This window comes from Fistularia commersonii, chromosome 3 (assembly GCF_037954325.1).
Source record: "Fistularia commersonii isolate RoL2024-O1a breed Wild chromosome 3, RoL_Fcom_v1.0, whole genome shotgun sequence".
Classification (NCBI taxonomy): domain Eukaryota; kingdom Metazoa; phylum Chordata; class Actinopteri; order Syngnathiformes; family Fistulariidae; genus Fistularia; species Fistularia commersonii.
In genome coordinates, this window is record NC_141286.1 from 16,284,125 (window position 1) to 16,309,216 (window position 25,092).

General features: G+C 40.5%; 1 protein-coding gene across 1 annotated transcript in view; it reads left to right on the plus strand.

The window, feature by feature from the left end:
- Window positions 1-25,092, plus strand: part of ccdc102a (coiled-coil domain containing 102A) — a 62,400-nt gene that overhangs the window by 20,193 nt on the left and 17,115 nt on the right. The window contains exons 2-6 of the mRNA XM_086143821.1: window positions 10,094-10,543; window positions 12,100-12,495; window positions 19,891-20,141; window positions 20,779-20,887; window positions 24,476-24,592. Coding sequence (XP_085999947.1) covers window positions 10,181-10,543; window positions 12,100-12,495; window positions 19,891-20,141; window positions 20,779-20,887; window positions 24,476-24,592 — 1,236 coding nt within the window. The 5' untranslated portion in view covers window positions 10,094-10,180. The remainder of the gene's footprint in view (window positions 1-10,093; window positions 10,544-12,099; window positions 12,496-19,890; window positions 20,142-20,778; window positions 20,888-24,475; window positions 24,593-25,092) is intronic.

Sequence of the window (25,092 nt, forward strand, 5' to 3'; positions counted from 1 at the left end):
AATTTTGGATTCTCTGTCATACCAGTCTGATTATTTGTGCCACAAATGACCTGGAGTCTGGCAGAGTCCAAAGTGTGATGACCAACTTTTAATGAGGAATTAATGTTTATTGTTGTTCTAGTACAAAGATGTATAGTGCACCTTACCGGAAGAGGGGCTTTCATCTTTTTTGAGTTAAGACTGCTGTCACAAGAAAGCTATCAATAAGCATGGAGGCCAAGGCACTAAAAATCTGTAGCAGCTATTTGAAGAGTTAGCTAGAAACACACATGCTTCTAATAGTAAACAGAGAAATTACAGATCTGATGAAGGCTTTATGAACAGTAGACTGTGACAAGTAAAGCCTGTGAGTTAGATACCATTGTGTCTCTCTATGTGTGGCTAAAGCAAAGAGTACACATGCTCACTCACTGCCACACCCACATCCATCCACACATGTTTGGCGAGCACAGGGGGAAATCCTTTGTAGCAGTGCACTATATATCCTTATAGACACATTCGCATAAATCAGCATAGTGAACAAACAGCCCCTGCCTTTCCAGTACGTTTCATGTTGCCCTGAGTTCCCACCCAGCCTATTTTTCATTTTAGTTGAGAAGTTAGTTGAGTGGCTGGTCAGAAAAAATGCCAATGTAGGGTCAAGTGTGGTCTAATTTGCCAAATGTTGAATATCTCATAGTTTAAGCTGAACATGAGTTAGTCTTTTGGCCAGATAACATATGGTCAGAGAGGGCAGATGTTCTGTCAAAAGATTTTATTACCCTGCAGCCTGGCTGCACATTTTATGGGCCCTGTGATGACAGAGGGTGGGGTTCAGATTGAGGCTGGGAAAAAAAGAGGGGGAGAGGAGACAGCCAGAGTGACAGAGAGACATTCAATGAGGAAAAGCAAAGGCGATAACAAGCTAAAAGGGTAATGGATGAGAAAGCAAGAGAAAATCGAGATAGACTGCAAGTACCTGTGTGTTAGGAATCGGCTGGTATGACAGATACACTCAAGGTAAGAATTATCCATAGAGGATTTAGTTTAATTTAAAGCAAGTTGTTTTGAATTCAGCTGTCAGTCTTGTAAAATGAGTCTGGTCTTCTTTGTAGTCATGTCCTTTACCTAATTTTATGCAAGTCTTTGGGCAGCATGGTGGAGGGTGTAAGAGGGGTCGTTCTTGGAAACTAACACACCTGGTTCAATTCCCAGCTCCTCCTCGTGTGTGTTGTAGAGTTGTTGAGCAAGACACTGAGCCATAACTGCTCCCCTGGCGCTGCTAGATGGCAGCCAACTGCTCATGGTTCATCCATGATGGGATAAATGCAGAGAAGGAATTTCCTGCAAGGGATAAGTAAAGTAAAAATTATTATTATTAAAGGGGTCTAGCCCAGGTTCAGTTTGTTTCGGTATATTAATGTTTCCTCATAATAAAATGGATACAAGAAACAGCTTCTTCTTTTCCTTTGGGCTTTTCCCTTAAGGGTTTGCTTATCAACCCTCTCTATCTAACCTTATTCTCTGTGTCCTCCTCTCTAACACCAACTGCCTGCATATCCTCTCTAACTATGTCCATGAATCTTCTCTTTGGTCTTCCTCTCGACCTCCTATCTGGCAGCCCAAATTCCAGCATCCATTTACAAATATAGCCACTGTCCCTTATCTGTACATGACCAAACCAACTCAGTCTGGCTTCTCTGACCTTCTCTCCAAAACATCTAACATGTGCTGTTACTCTGATGGACTGATTCTTGGTCCTATCCATTCTCGTTACTCCCAAAGAGAATTTCAACATCTTCATCTCTGCAACCTCTAGCTCTACCCCCTGTGTTTTCATCGTCACTGTTTCTAGACCATACAGCATCACTGCTCTCACCACTGTCTTCTACACCTTTCCTTTCAATATGGATGATAGTTGCAATCGCACAGTCCTCCTGACACTTTTTCCACACATTCCAACCTGCTTGGACATGTTTCTTTACCTCTGGACTGTTGACCCTAAGTGCTTGAAATCCTCCAACTTCCTGATCTCCATTCCCTGTAGCCTCACCATTTCACCCAGGCTCCTGTCATTCACACACTTATATTCTGACTTGCATCAACTAACCTTCAATCATCTCCTTTCCAGAGCATACCTCCACTTCTCGAGATTTTCCTCCCTCTGTTCCCTGCTCTCACTACAGATCCCAATGTCATCTGCAAACATCATGGTCCATGCAGATTCCTGTCTCACCTCGTTTGTCAGCCTGTCCATCACCACTGCAAACAATAAGGGGCTCAGAGCTGATCCCTGATGAATTCCCACCTTGACCTTGCACTGCTCTGTTACCCCTACAGCACAGTGCACCACTGTCTCACAGCTTGCATACATGTCCTGCACCAGTCTAACATACTTCTCTGCCACTCCAGACTTCCTCATACAATACCAGAGTTACTCAGCTCCTGTGCTTTTTCTAGGCCAACAAAAGCGCAATGCAGCTTTCTCTGACCTTCTCCGTACTTCTCTATTAGCATTTTCAAAGCAAATAGTGCATCTGTAGTACTCTTTCTAGGCATGAAGCCATACTGCCGTTCACAAATGCTGACTTCTGCTCTCAGTCTAGTTTCCACTATTCTTTCCCATTACATCATTGTATGGCTCATTAACTTTATCCCTCTAAAGTTACCACAATTCTGCACATCCCCTCTATTCTTAAAAATGGGCACCATCTCATAATTTCTCCCTTCTTCGGGCATCTTCTCGCTGTCGAAGATCCTGTTGAATTATCTTGCCAAAAACTCTACTGCTGCCTCCCCTTGACACTTCCATACCTCCACAGATATATCATAAGGACCAACTGCCTTTCTACTCTTCATTCTCTTCAGTGCCTTCCTCCCTTCACCTATACTTATCTCTGCTACTTTGTGGTCTATAATAGTTACCTCTTCTACCCTTCCCTCCCTTTCATTTTCCTCATCCATCAGCTCTTCAAAGTACTCTTTCCTGTTAAGTACTCTAGCATCTGACAATACATTTCGGCCTCTATCCTTAATCACCTGGACCTGCTACATCCTTTCCATCTCTATCTCTCTGTTTTGCCAACCTGTACAAGTCATTCTCTCCCTCCTTACTGTCCAACCAAACATACAAGTCATCATATGCCCTTTAATTTGCCTTTGCTACCTCTATGTTTACCTTCAGCTGTATCTCCCTGTTTTCCTGTCTGTTCTCTTCAGTCCTCTGTGTCCCACGTCTTCTGTGCTAACTGCTTTCTCTGCATATACCCCTGCACTTCCTCATTCCACCACCAGGTCGCCTTATCTACCGTACTTTTCTTCCAGTCAGCACTCCAAGTACTCTTCTACCTGTCTCTCTGATCATATTAGCTGTAGTTGTCCAGTCATCTGGGAGCGCTCCGTGACCATCAATTGCCCTTTTCAACTCCTCCCTTTTCAGCTTCCACCACTTTGTCTTTGGCTCTGCGTTTGTCTTCTTGATCTTCCTTGTCACCAGATTCAACTTACAAACCTCCATCCTATGCTGTCTGGCAACTATCTCACCTACCACTACTTTGCAATTACTGATCTCCTTCAGATTTACCTCATCTGTACATGCTGATGTCTACCTGCATGCTCCTACCACCACTCTTAGTGGTTAGTTACCCTATCTTCCTGTCTTGTCTGGAAAAAAAAAATGTTCACCACAGCCATCATCAGTACCTCTGCGTTCCTATCCTAGATATCAAACCTGCCCATCACTCTCTCACCTCTGGGTATATTCTGCATCGATTCACCTAGTTCATTCCAGAACTTCTCCTTCTCCTCCAGCTCACATCCCACCTGCAGGCATAGCCACTTACAACATTGAGCATCTCACCTTCAATTTCCAATTTTAGATTCATATCTAAAATATCTATTCATATCATTCATATCTACCTTCCTTCTCTGCATCATGTCAACTAACTCTCTACCCTTCCCTGTCATCATCCCAGGATTTTAAGTTCCTACTCTCAGTCCGAAACTCTTGCCTTTCCTCTTTTCCTCTTCTCTTTCTGTTTCAAAGGTCTTCCACCTCTCCGTCTTCAACCCACAGTTGCCCAATTTCCACTGGTACCCTGTATTTTATCAGCGCTGATGGCTGTCGTTGTTATCCCGGGCCTCGACTGACCCAGTGTGAGATTCTTACATTCAATTCGCATGTTTGGTTTTGGCACAAATTTAACGCTGGTTGCCCTTCCTGACACAACCATCTGGCAACAGCACACTCAACAAATATTATTACAAAACAGAATTGACTTAACATGGATGGAAAAAAACAACACACAATACAGGTACATGAAGTGCACCTAAAACATATTATTAACCCAAAGGGATTTAAGGCTACTACTTTGAGGCTGCCCTACACCCCAGGATTTTGCACCTGCAGCGAGAGGGCAGAAGAATGAAGTGCAGTTCATCTGACCCGTTATCTTGATAGCACCGTCGATCCTGAGATTTACTCAGTGTTGTAACCAAAAGGACATGTAGAAAAGGATGGAGCTTCACCCAGTGATCAAAGCTGGGTTAAATATTCAACATGAGTGCAATATTTAGTTGCATTATAAACGGGTAGCAGGGATAAAGCAGTGCCATCCCTTTTACTGAATTGACACTGAAATGGAATTTTCATTTACCACCACTTTATTCATACTGAAGTATGATTTAGTTTTACAATAGTCAGAATGTGAAGTGTGCATTACATTGTTGTCAGATAATTTGAAGCAAGTTTTTGGGGGAGCAGAGAATGGTGGTTTAAGTCCACTTTTTAAATCTGTATAGAGGAAGGGACTTTGCATGCAACCTGAGGTGGTGATGAATGCAGGTGCAAAGTCCTTTTCTGAGCTGCTTGATGTATGTCTCAGTGAAGATGTTACCTTAAGTGGCTTGCCCCTCATATGTATATGTATATATATATATATATATATATATATATATATATATCCCCAACTCTTAATATAGAAGAAATTGATCTCCTTCATAATAATTTGGATTCATCCTGCTAACAGAATGCAGCCAAACATCTGTGTTTGCTTGACTAAAAGCGTGTTGGATATTTATACATAATATGTCATGTTGCAAAGTCTGAACGTCTGAACTGATGTCTCCCCAAAACCAGAGATTTGACTGAGGGATATTTTTTTCCCCTCTTTATTTCTGCTTGTTGATATTTAGCTCCTTTTTTCAGTCTTTTGATGCCACAAGAAGAGAAATAAACCACAACTGGGTTTGTGAGTCCTAAAAATATCTGATATCTGTGGTAGAATTGGAGCGTTTGTGACATTCTAGATTGTATATTCTTAAGCCTATTCTGATGTGTAAACGTTTCCTGTTTCGACTTTTTCAATTGTAGGCAGACTTTGGCTCGACCAAAGACAACCCTGTTGAAAATACCATTATTTGAACTTGGATGTTGTCTTAAACATACCACACACCAAGGGAGAAGGGTCATTCTAGGGTAGTGGAAAGTGTGAGTTTCAGTGCAAGTTGACACTTGCTAACAATGAATAATTGTATGTTTAAACATTCCAACATGGCAGAGATAGATGCTGAGCTCAGTCCTGTCAGCTAGAAAAATATTCAACAATTCTTACCTGTTATTCCCAGGCTCAGGAGATGTGTGTGTGTGTGTGTGTGTGTGTGTGTGTGTGTGTGTGTGTGTGTGCACATGCACATCTTGATGAGCAAACAGGGAAGCCCTTTTGTTTGAGCCTTTTCACTGACATCTGCTGCACAGTATCTGTTAATATATGTCTCCTCAGGACACTGGGTGTTTAGATACAGGGATTTAGGGGCACATGCTGCCTCCCATTCAAAGTGGGAGGTCTGAATTTCCAACAAGAAATTTCCAGTTTAAAACTTCCGATCCAGCTACACAGTAATGATGTAAACATGTTTTTTTATAGACTATCAGCAGTGTGTGTCTTCATCCTGAGTAAATAATGTGCAGAGGGTAAATTATAGAGATTGTTTATAGTCCTTTTCCAATGCATCACTTGGAAACTACACCCAGAATCAGTGCATTGACAAAAAAATGCTTTTTATGAGTCAACTGATGGATAAAATTCACCAATAAGATGCATTTAACGAGTGGATATTATATATGCCACAGATTACACAAATCAAGACACAGGAAATCCAAAAAAGCTCATCTGTACACTATAGTTAAGCTGCATTTTGATTTTATCTCTTTGCACCCAGTATGAACAACTACAAGTAGAATGACACAATTAATGGGAACTCGTTCTACCTAACTTCCATCAGGCACATAAACAGCTGACACTCATTCTTCTCCCTGCACATGTAAAGTTGACTACCACTTAATTTGTGCACTTTGTGAGTTGCACACCAAGCTTCACTCAAACATCTTATTGCACTGTATTCTACTCACTGATCTGTTGCAGTGTTCACATTCATATCTTTAATATTTATAACAACATGTACGCAGTCTTCTACCAGCACATATCCAAATGCACTGCGGACAGCGAAGTAGGAATTTCACTGCACAGGGAAACACATTTTTACAACACCTTGAATCTTGAATCTTGAAAGACAGTCTCCTACATAATTATGTCTTGAAAATGTAGAGAATCAGTCTTTAACAATAAAGATAGTAATAGGACTAAAATTAAAATGCCAATGCTCATTTGGAATTGGGCTTATACTTTTTAGCAAATAGATGTATTGACCATCAATGCTTGAACCAAACTTGAACATTTTTAGCAACTTAATATCTGAAATGTCAGCTGTCAGCCACCACTAATCATCAGGAAAGGAAGCCCAAGTTGAAGGATGCTTTTAAATACGTCCAACATAGTGGTTGTTTGTGACCTAGGTAACAGGAAAAAGCCAGCCTGAGTATTTTTTTTTTTCAAGTTTGAAGTGGTTTTACCCTTTGCTATGCTTTAGCTGCCAATGCTAAACCTGCTTCATTTCCTTCCCTCTCCCTCTGGTTCCCACAACTCCTCTGGAACTCCCTTTGCCTACTCTGGAGGAAGAGACAAGGGGGCTGCATGGAGAAGGAGACAGGAAAACGTAGAGCTTTTCTTGGCTCAGAGAATTTGTGGCCAACTTTACCACAGCCAGAGATGGTATTTTGCTGCAGGATTGTCGGATTAGAGGGATACATCAAAGAACAATATAAATAAAGTCCAGACATCCTACAAATACATGTTGGAAAACCAGAAAGTAATAAAAGGAAACACTCAAATTATGTTTGAAGTTGCATTAACACAAGCATACGTTACACAAATAATTCAAAGAAAAACTAGACCTCCTGTACAAAGTTGAATGTGCCTAATACAGTTAGCTGATCAGCCTATTACTGGATGTGCTTTGTGATGGTGTAGTTCTCCGAAAGCCTCTATTACCCAATCTTCACTCCAATAGAGCACCAGCTATACAAGTGGGGTATTCTAATGACTTGTTTCATGTTCAAGTTAATTCTACACATTTCTAAAAAAAAAAAAAATTGGTCTCCATGGAGGGGTTGTAAAAGGTCTGACTAGATGAAAGTATTCAACTCCTTTTAATCACTTGTTCAACAAACCGTTCAAACCTCAAACTGTCAAATACGTTTAAAATCAAATCAGTGGTCTCAAAAAAAAAAAAAGGACTGCACCATCTGAAGTTTTCTTCAGATGGTGCGGTAAAATCCGCACCAAAATTTCCGTAGCATTACAATAATGACTTAATAATTCACTTCTATCATGTACTTCTTGTTTCAGTTCTTTTTTTTTCTGGTTTTACATTACATTTGTGTAAACAACCTGAGAATCTGAGAAACAGGTGACCAATTTTTCAGTCATGAGGGGCAACGCAGTCTCGGGAGGGGAGGGGGGGGCACGGGCTAGTGTCTCCCTGAGCTGGTCCCAAGCCCAGATAAATGCAGAGGGTTACGTCAGGAAGGGCATCCGCCGTAAAACTTTAGCCAAAACCAATCGTGCGAATCAAACTTAATAACCAGATCTAGCTGGATCGGTTGAGGCCTGCGTTAAAAATGACTGCCATTGGTACCGATGACCTACAGGGTACCAATGGAAATTGGGCTACCGTAAGTCAAAGGAGTGGAGGAGGCATGTTCTGAAACAAAGAGAGCCGAGGAAAGGCAAGAGTCTGGAGCTGAGAGTAGGGACTTTGAAATTCGAAATAATGACATGAAAAGGTAGAGAGTTGGTCAACTTGATGCAGAGGAGGAAGGTGGATATACTGTGTGTCCAGGAGACCAGGTGTAAAGGTAATAAGGCTAGAAGCTTAGGAGCAGGCTTTAAGTTGTACTATCATGGTACTGAAAGGAAGAGAAATGGAGTTGGAGTTATCTTGAAGGAGGAGTTTGTCAGGAATGCTCTGGAGGTGAAAAGAATGTCAGATAGAGTTATGAGTCTGAAACTCGAAATTGAAGATGTGATGCTCAATGTTGTTAGGGGCTTTGAGCAGAGAGCAGGTTTGGAAAATCTAGCGAGGTGGAGGCATGCGCTGGAAAGGAGAGGAATGAAGGTTAGTTTGAGCAAGACAGACTATATTTGTGTGAACAAAAGGAACCCGAATGGAATGGTGAGGCTACAGGGAGTGGAGACCAAGAAGTTAAGAGTATTTCAGGTACATGGGGTCAACAGTCCAGAGCAGCAGAGAGCGTGGAAAAGAGGTGAAGAGATGGGTGTAATGGGTGGAGAAAAGTGTCAGGGGTGCCATGCAATAGAAGACTATTAGTCAGAATGAAAGGAAAGGTGTACAAGACTGGTGAGACCAGCGAGGCTGTATGGCCTAGAAACAGTTACAATGACGAAAAGACAGGGGGTAGAGCTAGGGGTGGCAGAGATGAAGATGCTAAGGTTCTCTTTGGGAGTGACCAGGATTGGTAGGATCAAGAATGAGTCTCTCAGAGGACAGCACATGTTAGACGTTTTGGAGAGAAGGTCAGAGAAGCCAGACTGAGATGGTTTGGTCATGTACAGAGGAGGGATAGCGAATATATTGGTAGACGGACGCTGGAATTGGAGCTGCCAGGCAGGAGGTCTAGAGGAAGACCAAAGAGAAGACTTATGGATGTAGTGAGAGAGGAGGATACAGAAAATAGGGTTGATGAAGGAAAAGGAGGGGAAGGAGAAGGAAAAAGTAGGAGTTGGAGGAGGAGGTCCATCCATCCATCTTCTACCACCTGTACTGCCCACAGGGTTGCAAGGGATGCTAGAGCCTATCCCAGCTGTCATTTGGTCAGAGCCAGGGTACACACTGGACTGGTCGCCAGCCAATTGCAGGGACAGAGACAGAAAACCAGTCGCTCAGTCATTCGGGGCAATTTTCCCAATTTTTTTCTATTGATCTGCTGCATGTTTTTTGGACCCAGAGGAAACCCACGCAGACGGGGAGAACATGCAAACTCCACGCAGAAAGGTCCGCTTGTCGGAATCCAACCAGGGTCCTTTGAGGCTGGAGCTCTAACCACTGCGCCACCCATGGAGAGCATATGAACAATAAAAAGGAGTGGAAATCTGTATCTCAGTATTAAAACCTGTTACATTTATTCTACTTCTGTAATGAAAGCAGATTTTTTTTTTATTTTTAATTTTGTTTTAAACAGAAATGGCTCTGATGTGTGAATGAAAGAGAAAATGGTTTATTTATCTCTATATGTTGGCCTGTGATTGACTGGCAACTGGTTCAGGGTGTCCAGGCCCCTCCCCTGATGACTCCTGGGATAGGCTCCAGCATCCTCTACAACCCTGGGTGTACCCACTGATGCACATGAACAAGAAACTTCCACACCTGCTAAAAACACAAAAGCTCAACTGCTGATTAAAAAAGAAAGTGACCTTATCAAAAACGACTTGAAAATTAGAGAGGGAACATTTTAAAAGAAGGAAAGGGGGCATGTTGTGTCTGTCAAACCACCAAAATAGATTTTGAAAATGGGGACCCTGTGTATTCTTGCATTCCAGAGACTCCTTTGTTATTTTGCACCAGGCTGCTTCCCATCAGGCAGCAGCAGGATTCTGAGTGTCAGCCTTGGGTTCCAGCTGTCAAGCCCATCTGGATCTACTGGAATGCAGTTTTTAGCTATTTCTGTTTTTTGAAACAATTGTGTTTCTGTCTTTAGGCTGATCAGCGGCAGCGGACAATGATGCTCTCCTGAATCCCATCTGTTACAAGCCCCCTCACTCAAATACCATCAACCTCATTCAACATGAATCACACTCCCAGCCCCCACCTGTCTGAGAACAGCAAACAAGCAGGAGGTGGCCTGCTATGCAGTCTGGGTCTGGGGTCTGAACGAGGCATCCGTTCCCCGGATAGCTTAACCCATACCCCCAGCCCCTCTGGAGGAACCCCTAGCTCTAGCCCCCCACTCCTGCTGTCACCTGGGCTTGGAGGCCTTGGGCTGGGAGGCCTAGGGGTAATGGGGGATGGAGCAGGAGCTGACTGGGAGAGCAGGGAGGAGCTGAGGCTCAGGGAGCTGGAGGAGGCTCGGGCCAGAGCCGCCCAGATGGAGAAAACCATGCGGTGGTGGTCTGACTGCACTGCCAACTGGAGAGAGAAATGGAGCAAGGTGGGTCGACTCAAAGGCAAATGCTCCCTCCACATAATTTATTCCTGCAACATATGAGACACAAGCATGCATGTACACATACACACACACACACACACACACACACACACACACACACACACACACACACACACACACACACACACACATATTTCTTCCTTCGATTATGTCAGTTGTTTTTAAAACTTGTGTAGAAGAATATTCTGAATCATTACCTGTTCTCATCCAGAAAGTTTTAGTGCTCTAGTCAAATGTAGTTAATTGATTCCCACCCAATGAATAGAAGTCAAGTATTCACTCTGGACTCCACTCCTCGCAGACAGAAGAAAGCGACCAATTTGTCTACAAATAACAACCATTTATTCAACAGTTTGTTTTTTTTGTCTCATTTGGCCTAAGAGCATCCTGCAGTGAGGTGATGAGAGTGATTCTTGGCAGTCATGTTGTGGCCAAACTTTGAACAGAGCAATGTTGTGTGCCTGCAAGGGAGCTGTAGCTGGCGATGATAATCTAACATTCACCACATTAGCCACCACTAAAAAATAATCTTTACATACAAGAAGAAAAGATCTGATTATATATCCCCTTTTGCCACATAATAATGGAGGGAAACCTGAACAACTTTGAGGATGTAAGTCTGAAAAGCTTAACACCAAGGATATGAGCTTTTGATTTTTTCTTTTTTATTATTCAGAAATTAAACCATGGATATAGTTGTAAAAATCACAAATGCATGATAGGAAACCAATGAGCAAGAAAAAGAGCATGACTGTACGCCACCAGGGAAGAAAGAAAAATGATCTGCTCATTTTCTTTCCTCAATAAGTCAGATACCCAAATAAGGTCTTTGCATCACAGCCAGAGGGAATGTGGATGAACCTCTTTTGGCTTTGTACATGTTCAGTTATGTAAATATATTCAGCATTGTTTTGAAATGAGAGTTTATTTACTTCATTCCTTTATTTCTTTGGAAATATTAACAGATAACATTTATGGCCATAATCTCAGAACAACAACAGCAGCAGTCCTTAATGAGCAATATTATCCCCTCAAAAAGGAGGATGACATGAACATTTTAATGCACTCTTAGCTGTCCCCTTATCTAATTATTCATCAGTTTCTACACAGTTGCTTCTCAAATTATTGAGAAGTAGGGAAGAGAGAAATTAATTCAATTAATGGCGGCACGGTGGCACAGTTGTTAGTGCGTCTGCTTGGGTTTCTCTGTTTTCCTCCTCCAGTTGAAAAACATCTTGAAGGCTAATTGGCAAAATTACCCAGATGTGCGAATAACAGAATGAATGGTTGTCTGTCTGCGATTTACTTGCAACCATACCGGGGTGTGCCCCGCCTCTCGCCTGATGGCAGCTGGGAAAGGCTCCAGCATCCCTCGTGACCCTGAATAAGTGGTAGACAATGGATGGATGAATGATTCTACACAAGCTTACATGAGGCAAACAGTTTTTGGAAGACATTTTCCTTCATTGTCCAAAGTCCATACATCTGCAAATAAGTGACAAGTAGTTTTTCTGTACAATATCTTGTGTATTGTCCAGGTTCGTGCAGAGCGTAACCGAGCACGTGACGAGGTGCGTCAGTTACGGCAGCGTCTTGACTCTCTCACCAAGGAGTTGACCAGTGTACGACGGGAGCGACAGGAACTGGCTGCAGAGAATGAGATGCTGCGCCAGGAGGCTCTCCATCTTCGCGGCGAGCATCCAGTTCCTCCCCCTGTCTCCACCTCTCCTGCTTACTCTCCAGCACATCCTCCTCGGGGGGTTTCCTCCTCTTCTTCTCCATCCCTTGTGCCCTCTTCCCCGACCTCCTCCTCTTGCTCGCAGGTCAACACAGACTGCAAGTTGGACAGAGTGCAGGAGGGTCCTCCTGGGTCCCCAGAGCCGGAGCCAGTGAGGGATGTTGACCTTGAAACACAGAAGATGGGTCAGCAAAAAGTGAGTCACATAAGTTCATTCATGACTTATTTGAATAAACCACCTTTCCTGAAATATCTCCTTTGAAATATTCTAACCTGTCTGGTGGGCTCTACCGGCATGCAATCAAGTTTTTACTGTCAACTTGTTGCAATTGGTGTGGAGATGTAATCCAATGAGACCTACTGAATGAAATGAGCTATCTCATAGTTGGTATGTGGTTAACTCACCACCAAGCCATTATGTAGCAGAAGCAGTCAAGGCTTCCCTAGTCCAAGTACCATCCCATCCTTCGTGGGGACCATTCCATCTGTCCATTTGTCTGCTCTATGATGTTTTATAGAAATAATTTATAGAGGCTTACTAAAAAGACTGTTCCAGTGAGTAATTTTCAAAGCCCTGCCTCTGGGGTCTCTTCCATGGTATGTGCAAAGCAAGCCAGACTGTTTTCCAGTAGCTAAAAATCAAAGTCACCACCAACCCCTAAGTGTTCCCTAGCCTGCATACGCCCAGAAATTCTTTTGCCTAACCAGAACATCCAATATTTTAAAAGACGCTCAAAGCAGAACCACACCTCACTGAATGAATTTGTCAGTTTATTAATTTTGAACCCAAATATGGGTTCAGTGACTCAAGATTATCAACTGCTATTATTTAGGTGAAACCCTGTCTTTGTTCCTGCGTCTGCAGACATAGACTTTCACTGAGGCTGAACTAGGTCAAACTCCAGTGAGAATACTGTCCAATGTCCTAAGAGTTCTTGCCACCCTAACCAAAATGTTTTGCTTTATTAAGGGCCAGTAACACAGCTGAACATTTATGGTTCAGCTGATGGACTTTCAGTGACTATTCTAAAATGCATAGTCAATGGTACACTGCATGGTTTAACCCCCAAAATTCTAGGGTGGCAAAAGAATTTAAGATATCTTCATTTTTCTGATCAGTCATCTCAAAAACAGGGGCAACTGTGCTGCAGTTGTTGGATGGAGTCACTTTCGCAGTTATTTTATCTTCTGTTTTCCAGAAAGAAAACAATAGTTCCACCGCACATTTCCTACCTGGCACTGTACAGGCCAAACAAATCATATTTTTGAGAGTCATGCTGCAGACGGAATTGCTCCTCAGGCCATGAATCGCCCATGGGCTGGACTTTGGATTTACTTTGTTGTAACTAGGTGCTCTGGGACATACTTGGGATGAATAGAGATAGAAATAAAGGTATTGTTTTCCTTTCAATAAAAACACATCATAGAAAATTAAAAAGAAAAAACAAGCTAAAAACACAAGTAGCATCTTCATACCTGAACCTGAACTAGTTGTCAAGCCAAAAAACCCTGCATGGATTTGAGATGTGATGTCATGGAAGATTCCAAAGTAACCTGTGTGTGTTGTTTCAGCAGCCTGTATGGCTGTCATTGTCTGCTCGCTGCTTGGTAAAATGCATCATATGACCACAGATCTATAACAAGCATATCACCGTGGTTCTCAGATCTCTTTCCTAGCTACTAGTCTTTGAACAAATCAACTTAAAATGTCTCCTGCTGGCCTGTAAATCACTGAATGGCATCAGTCCAAAATACTTGTCTGATCCCCTGATCCAATGTGAACGTTACAGACCTCTCATGTCACCAGGAAAAGATTACAGCTGTTCCCAGGATAAAAAGTAAATATGCCAAAGCTTCTATAGCCTCTCTTCTGCCCAACTTTGGAACAAAGTAACAGAAGATTTAAGATGTCGTGAGATTCTTTAAATTCAAAGTCAAAATCTAACTTACTTCGACTACTTCTAGCTGACTCTATTTTTTGCTGAACACAGGCTTAATTTTATGTACCAAATAAACTCACCTTGTCTTGCCCGCACATAATTTGGAGATGCCACTGACAGTAATGCATCCAGAATAATCAGTTACTGCAGCTCCTCTCAGCTTTCTAACTGTACTTCATTCTGCTTTTTAGCATGAGCTTTGCTGTTGTAGTAGACAGCTCTGTTTGGAGAAAAGCCCTTAAAAGCCATTATGTATACCCTCCTCAGCAACATAAACACATTGAGCTAGTGAACATAGTGGAACCTTGGGTAGCTACACAGTTGTAATATTGTATTGTATATTGCAATATTTTTCCTTGCCTTCACCATTCAGGTTTCTGAAACCTATACATCGATTAAGAGAGATCAAATGGTGATATTCTAAGTATAGAGGTCTGAAACAATCATGATGGAGAAATATGTCAATCAAAAGGAAACTAAGCATTAGTAACAAGGTGTACAGCTTCAAAAAGTGAAAGTGGTTCTGTTCTTATGTCTTGATTTTGATAAAGATTTCTGATTCTACACAAAAGAAGACAGGATTGCAAATTTTCGCAGCAAGTTTTGTTTCAACCTGATTGTAAATGCCTTGATGGCTGTTCTGATATGTCACATATTTTTTTACCTTGGCCTGGTTGATGGATTACACATTTTTCCTTTTTAATGATGGACTTAAAGTCAGCACAAATCTACTCCCTAATTGCTTGATGTTGAAGTAAGCACTTATTTGTCAGCAAGATCAGTTGTTTACCTTAAAGGGTGATGATGGTCAAAATGATTTCATGCATGTTGGGATCTCAAAGCTAAATCGTACTTTAGCCTTCAATCATCTAATCGAGCTATTCTCCAAGAAACAATTGTTGGGGTGTGATCATAAAGTAAGCCACCTACAGATTGAATTAGAATCCGCTGCCTGTAGAGCCCTATTTTTTTCCTTTTATCTTTGCACAATGAAAGGGAGGACAACCTGATGGCAGATGCAGCCATAGCGATTTGGACTGTCCCAGTTTATCTTGTCCAGTGTGGCCACAATGACAATATGACCTCAGTGAATGTAGGGCAGCTTGCCTGTCAGCTCTGCCAAAATGATAAAAATGAGCTAGTGCAGTGTGAGAGTATGTGTTTCATTGGGGGATGACACACAGGTACATGCAGTCTGGTCTTGAGTGCTCAGCATTGTTGCCATGCTTCCTCTCTGTCAGACAACCCTGACATCTGAAAGGTTTTTGAAAACTTCCCCGTTAATAGACCGAGCTGCTGCTTGGCTATGCCTTAGTCACACGGACAAATGTGAGCCTCATTCAGAGAATTCCAGCTTGCATGAAATGTTTGCATTTAGTAGTGTCATGGGCCATATTTCACCCTCTGTATGTTCTGCCTCTCTGGAAAATTCTGCTGGAAACATATAAAGATAAAGTTGAGACATAGTATTCCACTTGGCAGTCATTCCTGGTCACCCAAACATTTTGAAAAGAGGCAAGTTATAACACCTCTGATTAGGCTGTCATATCAGTCAAAGTTTTGACAGTGTTTTTGAAGTGATTTGTCATTATTTCCTCAGTCAAGCAAGATAGACTCTTGCTGTTGTTTGTTTGTCTGTCTGCCTGTTAGCTGGATTTGAAAAAAATAGAGGAAACTTTGTGGAGGAGTGCAACAAGGGCCAGACCCATTAAATAGCCTCAATGATTTAAAATCCAGGTTCAATCACATTAATCGCTTTTATACCTAAAAGGAATTCCAAACTATGAGACAATAGGTGAGTGCCAGAAAGTCCATGATGGGCTCCATGCTAAGTCTGATGTCATAAATCCTTTTGGCAAAAATACGTATTGAACTCCAATTTAAGGTGAGTACAGAGAGAACTTTTTGTGTCCGAGCATCATGATTCTTCACAGTGAAAATTTCACTGTGGTATGAAAATGAAAAACTCAAATCTGAGTGAAGGGGGTTTGATAACCATTAATGTTTTATTTAACTGAAGGTGGTTCGGCTTTGCTGAGAACATCCTTCTGATGCTCTGAACTCTCCTTCCAAATGCAAAATGGCACTTTGGTTTTTCCTCTCATTTTTACTTCTGCAGCAATGTCAATGAAAACCACATTGGTGTAATTTAGTGTTAATCAGTAGCGCACCGGTGCCCCATCTGATAACACACAGCCTGAACCCTCTGTTTTCTCCTCACTCTAAGCCTGATCATTATGTGGTTGGCCTCTGTGTTTCTTGGCAGTTGCACTCACATATAAAATCATATGACACACCAATCCAGGCTATGCATTTGAAACCACTATAACGACATATTATGTACCAAAGGCACTAAATAAAGATCACTGTCATTGTCTATCAGGCCTGACCTTAAGCTAGTTCCTGCTGGGCCTCGATAGTAATGCACTTGTACATACTAGTAACAGACATCCAGGCTGCAAGTAGGCTGTGATTATCTATCTTACACCAGAGGTGGTCTTGGACCAGACCAAGATCAGGGTATTGTTTACTGTTCACATACAGCACTGTCTCATTTCCTGTCTCCTTCCATTGTTCTGTTTCTTACACACTGAGTACTTCCACATGTGCCTAATGGTCTGTAACTCACTGAGTCCCTCTTCTGGGAAAGACCTGGAATAGCAGCAGCAACACTGCTCGATCTTGCAGTTTAGCAAAGAGAAAAGAAACCATGGTTTCTATACGTCGTGGACTACCTGAAAGATTGTTTCTTTCTCTCTCTTTTTTGTTGTTCTTTTTCTTTCTGTTTAACTTAAAAATTGTGAGTGGCACTGAAAAATGGTGAAAGAACCATATGGGTTTTTATTTTAGTGTATTAAGTTGTTTTATTTTTATACCAATGTTTGTTCAGTGTAAGAAACCTAGTTGAAAACATGAAAGTGACCTCCGCTTGAGAAATTATTAGATTTCAACAATTTTTCAATTTTTGTAAAACCTGTCACTGATAAAATCCCCATGTTTGAACTTATACAGATCTTTTGACAACAACAGTTATACAAAGAATACATGATCAGACAGCTCCCAAAAGTAACCTTCTTGTCACCACACAGTTCAATCTACTATCAATCATGCTGTTGCTTCTCTTGATTTGTGTTGCTAACTCTAACATACTTGCAGAAAGGGCTGTGGGTGATTTAGGAAGTGCTTTTAGGAGGACCAAGCTTTTGGGAGGTTTGGAAAGATCCTGGAATTGTAACAGATTTTGTGATGCTTGATTGCACAGTGCACTTGAAACGCTGCCATTGAAGGATCACGTTAAATGTGATTTAATCTTTGGTCCTGTGGAGTTTGATCTTTTAACATGCTTCATGCTTTGTGGTGAATTTGGAAATCTTTGAAAATATTCTTTAGCCAGCCACAATTCAGAGGCAGAGGTAGAAAATCCTGCATCACTGAAACCTTTGAATTTAACAAGTTTCCTTTTTTCATTCACATGCAATGTTATCTTCTGGCCAAAAAGAAACATATTAAGTGTTTAACTTGATTCTCTAGTGCCAGATAAAATTGTTGCCACTGCATAAAAAGAGAGAGAAATATACAAGGCTAAAGTCGGATGGATGTGTATCACAAGCCACCTCAAACAATGCTTTAGCATGTTTACAAACAAAATCACCAGCACGGGCCACTTTGGGGACATACAGCAAAGAACTGAGCCAATGCTTGGCAGCTCTTTATTATTTGTGGAATTAAATTTGATCTCTTATGTCTGTTAAATTTGTAGTTTTGTCTGGTATCAATAACTAGATGCAATACAGATAATTTGTTCTGTGTTCAAAGCCAGGAAAGACTTTTCTTTAGGGATTGATCTTAACTACCAGTCAATAACTGCCAGCAAAAACAAAGCAGTGGAGACAAATAAAGAATAAAAAGGAAACTGAAAGAAGAGCATCCAAGATGGTTTGTCAAAGAGAAATTAGATTGTTATAATTTTGCTCGTAGAAAACAAATGGCTTAGTTACCGACAAGCAACATACATATGCAAATCAATGACATTTGCATTTGCCAATTATCTTCAAACTCACATTGGCCCACAATTTTAGATAATGATGCATTTTTAAAAATCAAAAACTTGTGTAATCCTGCTTGACTTGAGGCTCCTGCAACCCCCGTGACCTGAAATAGGATAAACGGTAGATAATGGATGGATGGTTGGTGTACTTTTCTGTGTTTATCCACAACCGCAGCATAGAGAAGCTCTGTGCTGCTGGCAGGTCTTCTCCACAGCCATTTTCACTCCTCAGAATCTGACATTTGTGAAACTGCTGCTTATTTTCTTGCATAATATCAATTTGGTGAAGCTAACAGTAGGTTTACCACTTAAGTTGGATAAAGTGGCTATGTGGGGTGTGGATATAGATTTGCATTTTTTTATTAATTTCTGTTTAGGCCATTAAATAAATCAAGATGTGAAAATGTTTAGTCAAGTTTAGCACCCTATGAGTTTCAAGGCTCTGCTGGGACAACAGCATGTTGGCAGAAATATGAGCTGATGATCTGGATGATATGGGGTGATTTGCAGCCTTGTTGGGGAGTTACAGAGGGAGAGGTGAAAAATTGTGAGGAGACAAGAGAATTATTATGACAAAAGAGACCCATATTTCTGACAGTGCCTTGAAAATCTGGGAGCTTCATGCTACTCTGCACAGAAGTGCTCTGTGGGGTGTTTTTGGAATGATGGAATTTTTGCTAAGATTGGATTTGAAAAGAAGCTTTCATTGCTCCTGAGGTTTTGCCACAATTAAGAATTTTTTCATATTCTCTATTTTCTTGATTTACGTTTTTATTTTTACCTACTGCACTTGATGAGTTTTGGGTGCTGCTTTTGTACTATATTAGACTGACTGTATAAATCATATTGGCCAGTATTTGCATCTGAACAAGGCTGAGCTACTTAATCAACTTCTTTATACTCGAGAGAAATGAGATGCAAATTAAAATTAGCTTGAAATGTTTACTGTCCAATAATTATCAGTGTTGTTCTCTAAGAGGTTGCAGTCTCTGTCAGTGTCTATGTTGTCTGGTCAATATTAACAAGGTTCTGGTAGTACTTCTCATTGACCCAAAATTGTCTTGGTCGATGTGTATTTTAAATATCTTCAAAAAATTTCTGTTGTCCAAATAAGGTTTCTTAGTCTATTTTTTTTTTTAAAGCCAATAAAATTTTAACATCTGGGTTGTTTTGCATCAACTCTCAATACTAACCTTATTTGATGTGAATATATCACAAACATTTATTTTTATTTCTGAGAGCAGAACTTACCTAGAATGTTACTAAAAGTATTTTTGGGGAAAAAAAAATCCACATTTACTCAGTGGAACAATTTACCTAAATTTCCCTTTAAATTATACCTACCGGGGCTAAAAGTGTACACCTCTGTTGATGCCCCTTATTAACAACTGCATCTTCAGAATAAAGAAATCAGATAGGAACCTAATTTTTCTATTTGCGTTACTATTTTATGCATAGTTTTTGGATTCAGACAAATTGATGCATCCCCCACAGTACACTACTTTAAGGGAACATTGTTAGGTTACCAAAGGGTATCTTTAATTGCCTATTGGGTTTGGTGGTCTCATTCTCTCTACCCCATCTCTCTTCTCTTTGGTGTCAGGACCTCGAGCTCCTTGAGTCTGTCCTGCGTCTGCGGGGCCCTGGCAATGACACTCAGGAAGCCTGGGATAGTCGGAGTGGAAGTGGAAGTGTTAATCCACTTGGTTTGCGCTCGTCCTCTGGCCTTAGCCGACAGGAGCGCAACAGGCAGTTGTGGGATGACATGAGCACCACAGAAGAAGATGCCAGCAAACTCAACGCCCTACAGCTTCGCCTTGATGAGTCCCAGAAAGTCCTGCTGAAAGAGCGAGAGTAAGTTCCGCATGAGTCTGAAACTGTAAACAAAGGATCTTTAGAAGTTGAATTACTGATACGCCATTTTGAAACAGGTTTTTAAGTATACAGTAAGAAAACTAGTAAACTAGACAGCAACTCATTTTTAGGATTCCTTTAGTATACATTTTTTTTTTTAAAAAACAGTTTTTCTGTGATGGAACTGGATGTCATGAGATATTATGCCTCATATTAGTTATAGGATAACTTTAAATTACTTAGGAGGGTAACAAAAAAAAAGAGTGAGTTTCACAGGTATGTCAAAGATCATTTATAACCAGAAATTGTAATATAACTGCAATAGTGATCAAAATGATGAATTTCATTCATCATAGTGCTCATATCTTCACATTTTCAGAAGGTTGGATTCTTTCATGTGAAAGTTAAACAGAAAAGGTTTTATTCATGAAAAAAAAAATTAATTCTAATATTTGCTGACAGATTCCGTTCGGGCAGCCTGAAAATAAAAGAATAAATTCAAAGATGGCAGTTGTGGCTGTACTGAAATGCACAATTTCATGTGCTGACATTGCATAATGCTGCCATTCACCCAGTGGAGCAGCAAATGAAACAGTGGTAGTACTTAGTGTTTGTTGTGTCCTTGTTTTGTCCCCAGCGACAAGCTGGCTCTCAGTAAAAGCATCGAGAGGCTGGAAGCTGAACTCAGTCAGTGGAAGCTTAAATATGAGGAGCTCACTAAGAACAAACAAGAGGTGCTCAAACAGGTGAGACTGTCCTTGATGTACAGTTGGGAGAACAAGTATTTGATACATTGCTGATTTTTCAGCTTTTCCACACTTAGAAAGCATGTAGAGGTCTGTAATTTTTAATCATATGTACTCTTCAACTGTGAGTCACGGAATCTTAAAACAAAAATCCATAAAGTCACATTGTACGATTTTAAAGTAATTAATTTTGCATGACAAAAGTATTTGATACATCAGAAAAACAGAACTTAATATTTGGTACAGAGACCTTTGTTGGCATCGACAGAGATCACACATTTCCTGTTGTTCTTGACCAGATTTGCACACACACTTTGCACATAGCAGGGATTTTGGCCCACTCCTCCATACAGATCTTCTCCAGATCCTTCAGGTTAAAGGGCAGTCACTGGGCACTATGGACTTTCAGCTCCCTCCAAAGCTTTTCTGTTGGGTTCAGGTCTGGAGATTGGCTAGGCCACTCCAGGATCTTGAAATGCTTCTTACGGAGACACTCCTTAGTTGCCATGCTGGAAGACCCAACCGTGACCCATCTTCAAGGCTCTTACGGAGGGAAGGAGGTTGTTGGCCAAGATCTTGCGATACATGGCCCCATCCATCATCTCCTCAATACGGTGCAGTTGTCCTGGCCCCTTTGCAGAAAAGCATCCCCAAAGAATGATGTTTCTACCTCCATGCTTTATGGTTAGGATGGTGTTCTTCGGCTTGTACTCATCCTTCTTATTCCTCCAATCTCGGTGAGTGGAATTTAGACCAAAAAGCTCTATTTTGGCAAACTTCAGATAGGCCTGGACATGCACTGGCTTCAGCAGGGGGACTTTGCGTGCGCTGCAGGATTTTAATCCATGATGGAACCATGGAGAACAAGAGGGCTTATGGTTACTTACTTGTTGCTATGGTTGCTTACTGGTTGGTAGGTAATCACATACATATGTCATTCAATAAAAAGCAAATTCATTATTTAAAAATCGTACAATGTGATTTTTGTTTTATATTCTGTCACTCACAGTTGAAGAGTACCTATGATAAAAATTACAGACCTCTAAAGGGCATTGCATCTGCCTGTGTTCTTGATGGTGTTATTTTTGGACTAAAACCCTATGTTAATGGTGTTTGGCCACCATTTGCACCACCAACTTCAGTCCTTCTGTACTCCAGAGTGAAAAGTTTATCAATTTTGTTAACATTTACTGCATAGATAACCTTTAAATGGTGCACAGCTGCTCCCAATGCTCCCCCTGAGCTGTATTTAACTGTACAAAGGTGGTCTCCTTCCATTTTCTGTGGGGCCGCCATAAGGATAATATTTGTGGCTTAGTTTTTCTTCCAAAGAGATCATACCTGAGTAACACATCTATTAAAGCAGAGATGTGGCTATGTCACCAATGTTTTTTTTCACCAATGTTGTCTTTTCCCACTGATCTTCTATATTCAAGATACATATTAGCATTATGCGTTCTTTTTTAAAAGATTGCTGATCCCCCCTCCCTCAAATCTCGTTCTCTTGATTAAGATTGAGAAACATTATTGATATAATCAAACCTTTAGTGGATTTTACATAGAACTTATTTATATGGGAGATATATATGTGAGAAAACAAAACACAACCCCAGTATCTTCCTCCTCTTTTCAAAAACCTGTATTGCACCAAACTCTGATCAAGGCAGGAAGAGTCCACATTGAGGGTTGAGGCCTGAGAACACAGAGATGTAACACCAGTGAATCAAAGACAAAATGTTTTGTCAGTCTTTTAGGATATGTACCTACTAGGCAAGCATAAAGACTAATCTTGAAGGGAAAAGCTATTCCATCATGTCCATTTGTCTCATTGTCGAATAAAATTTTATAGCCGACTGACAAGATTGTAGTTTTATATATCCTGAATATCTCTTTCCCTTGAGCAGGATTAACTTTAAAATATATTGGATGTATACAATGTGTATGTTGATCATAAAATTTTGTAGTCTAACATAAAATCTCCTTTTCCCTCTCTTACATTGAATCTGCATCGAGCCTGTCTGCTGTTAGTCTAAAAAAAGAAAAGAAAGAATCTCTTTCTTAATTTACTTGTTTTCAGTTCACCACAGTAAAGAATCCAACTTATAAAACTGCTGATGGCAGTGTCTGCAAGAGACAAGTCTTAACGCATATATGTAGTAGTTCAGTTCTCTTCTGTTTCTTGGGTGTTTGATTGAGTTGTGAACATGTCTGTTAGTGGTATTTCACTACTAGGGGGCAGTGCAGGACAACAAAGAGTTACTGTGGTGATGCTCTTTCTTGAGTGAATGTTCAAGAGGCAAAGGGAGGGGTCAGAAGATGTAAGAGAGGTGCAGATGGATGTTTTGAAGATAAGCTTGGATAAGATGGAAGAGATTGAGATGAAAGAGGAACATGGGGAAGTGCTGAAGGTGGAGATGAGAAGATGAGATGCAGGGATCTGATAAGGACATTTGACGGATGAAAAAGATGGCTAAAGATGTTTGGGTCATTCTTATCTTCACACTTGTTTTCCAACCTATCACAGATATTTGGACACAGAAATGGCCACCTGCTGAAAGGGAAATGTTTTTTTCTATAATGTATAGATAACATTAAATGTCAAGCAATTACATGCTGTATGTTTAGAGTTATCTTCAATACTTCAGTTTTGTCATTTCAGCATTAACAGGAAGAGATTTAGAATTATCTCAAAATCAGATTGAGACTACTTTCCTATTGGGGGTAGTTATTATTACGATGAAAAAAAAAAGGTGACTACCCACCTAAGAAAATTATTTATTTTTCACAGATTCTGTAATAGAAGAATTATTCAGCAGGTAAAATGTGCCTGTTGAGCAGAACAGTCTCAACAAGGGATTTGTTTAGATATTGTTAATCTGTGAAGTAATTGTACTACTATTGTAATTTAAAAAAAGAAAACTACATGGTTCAAGCTCATAAAATACAAATATGTTCTCACTTGTTCACCAATCAGACACAAGTGCATTGGAGAATATCTGATCCTTTAAGAAACAGGTATACAATTTTTAGACTGAGTAATGTATTGATCAGGAAACTAATAAATGTATTGATGAATGGACAATAAAAATAACGATTTCTGCCCGATTTCTGTAATTCTTTAGCTCTTGAGCTCTAGCTATTAGAAACAATTAGTAGTGGCCTAATTCCATGATCAGCAAATGTGAATATTGTCTTCATAATTTTGGGTTTTCTATTTCACCTTTCTTGGAATGTAACTTTGTCAGCATTCATTGTTTTCTGACCAAATAACTAACCTTACAGCTACTTTTCAACAAGCTCATTATCACCTCAGGATCCCTGGAATGTGTTGTGTCAAGGTGAATTCTTGTCGAAATTTTCTTGTCTTGGCAACTGAACTTGAATTTCTTCACTTGAAAACGTTTCACCCCTCATCCGAGCTCTGACAAACTATAGAAGTTTGTCAGAACCTCGTGAGAACTGAAGAGGCCTCTCAGATGAGGGGTGAAACGTCTTCAAGTGAAGAAATTCAATCCCAGTTGCCAAGACAAGAAGATTTCAACAAGAATGTTTTGTGTACTGTTTTCCTGTTTTCCTTGCACCATCCAGTTGAACCTTTTGAAGGAAATACACCAGGATGAACTGGGTCGCATATCCGAGGACCTGGAGGATGAACTGGGAGCCCGGACCAGTATGGACAAGAAACTAGCTGAGCTGCGAGCTGAGGTGACAGATTCTGCTTATTTGAACTTTGTCTTTTTTCTTTTTTTCTTTTTCTTTTTTCAAATAATCACATATTTGTTATTAATTTGGACATTCTGCATATAAGGAGTTATTTCATTTTGGTAATATGGCTTGAATGATACAAGAACAATAATCTCAATGAATCATGGTAAATAGCTCCACAAATTACAAAAGAAGTAGTTTCACAGTAGGGGTTGCTTATGACAGCGCTGTGTATCAGGTTATACATATAACATCCGAATATTTTATCATATTTACTCAACCTTAAGAATGTTTAAAACATATTCTAAATAACAAATTTTAAAAGCCCCCAAGTCCCCAGGTCACTGTAAAACAGGGCAGTGAAATAAAACAATAACTTCTACTAAAAAATAAAATGTTACAAAAGTGTAAGAAAAGAATCCAAACAGAATCCAAAATGAATGTAATCTGTCATGCCCACAGTTTAGAGCATGAGTATTAAGATCAAGATTCCAACAGAA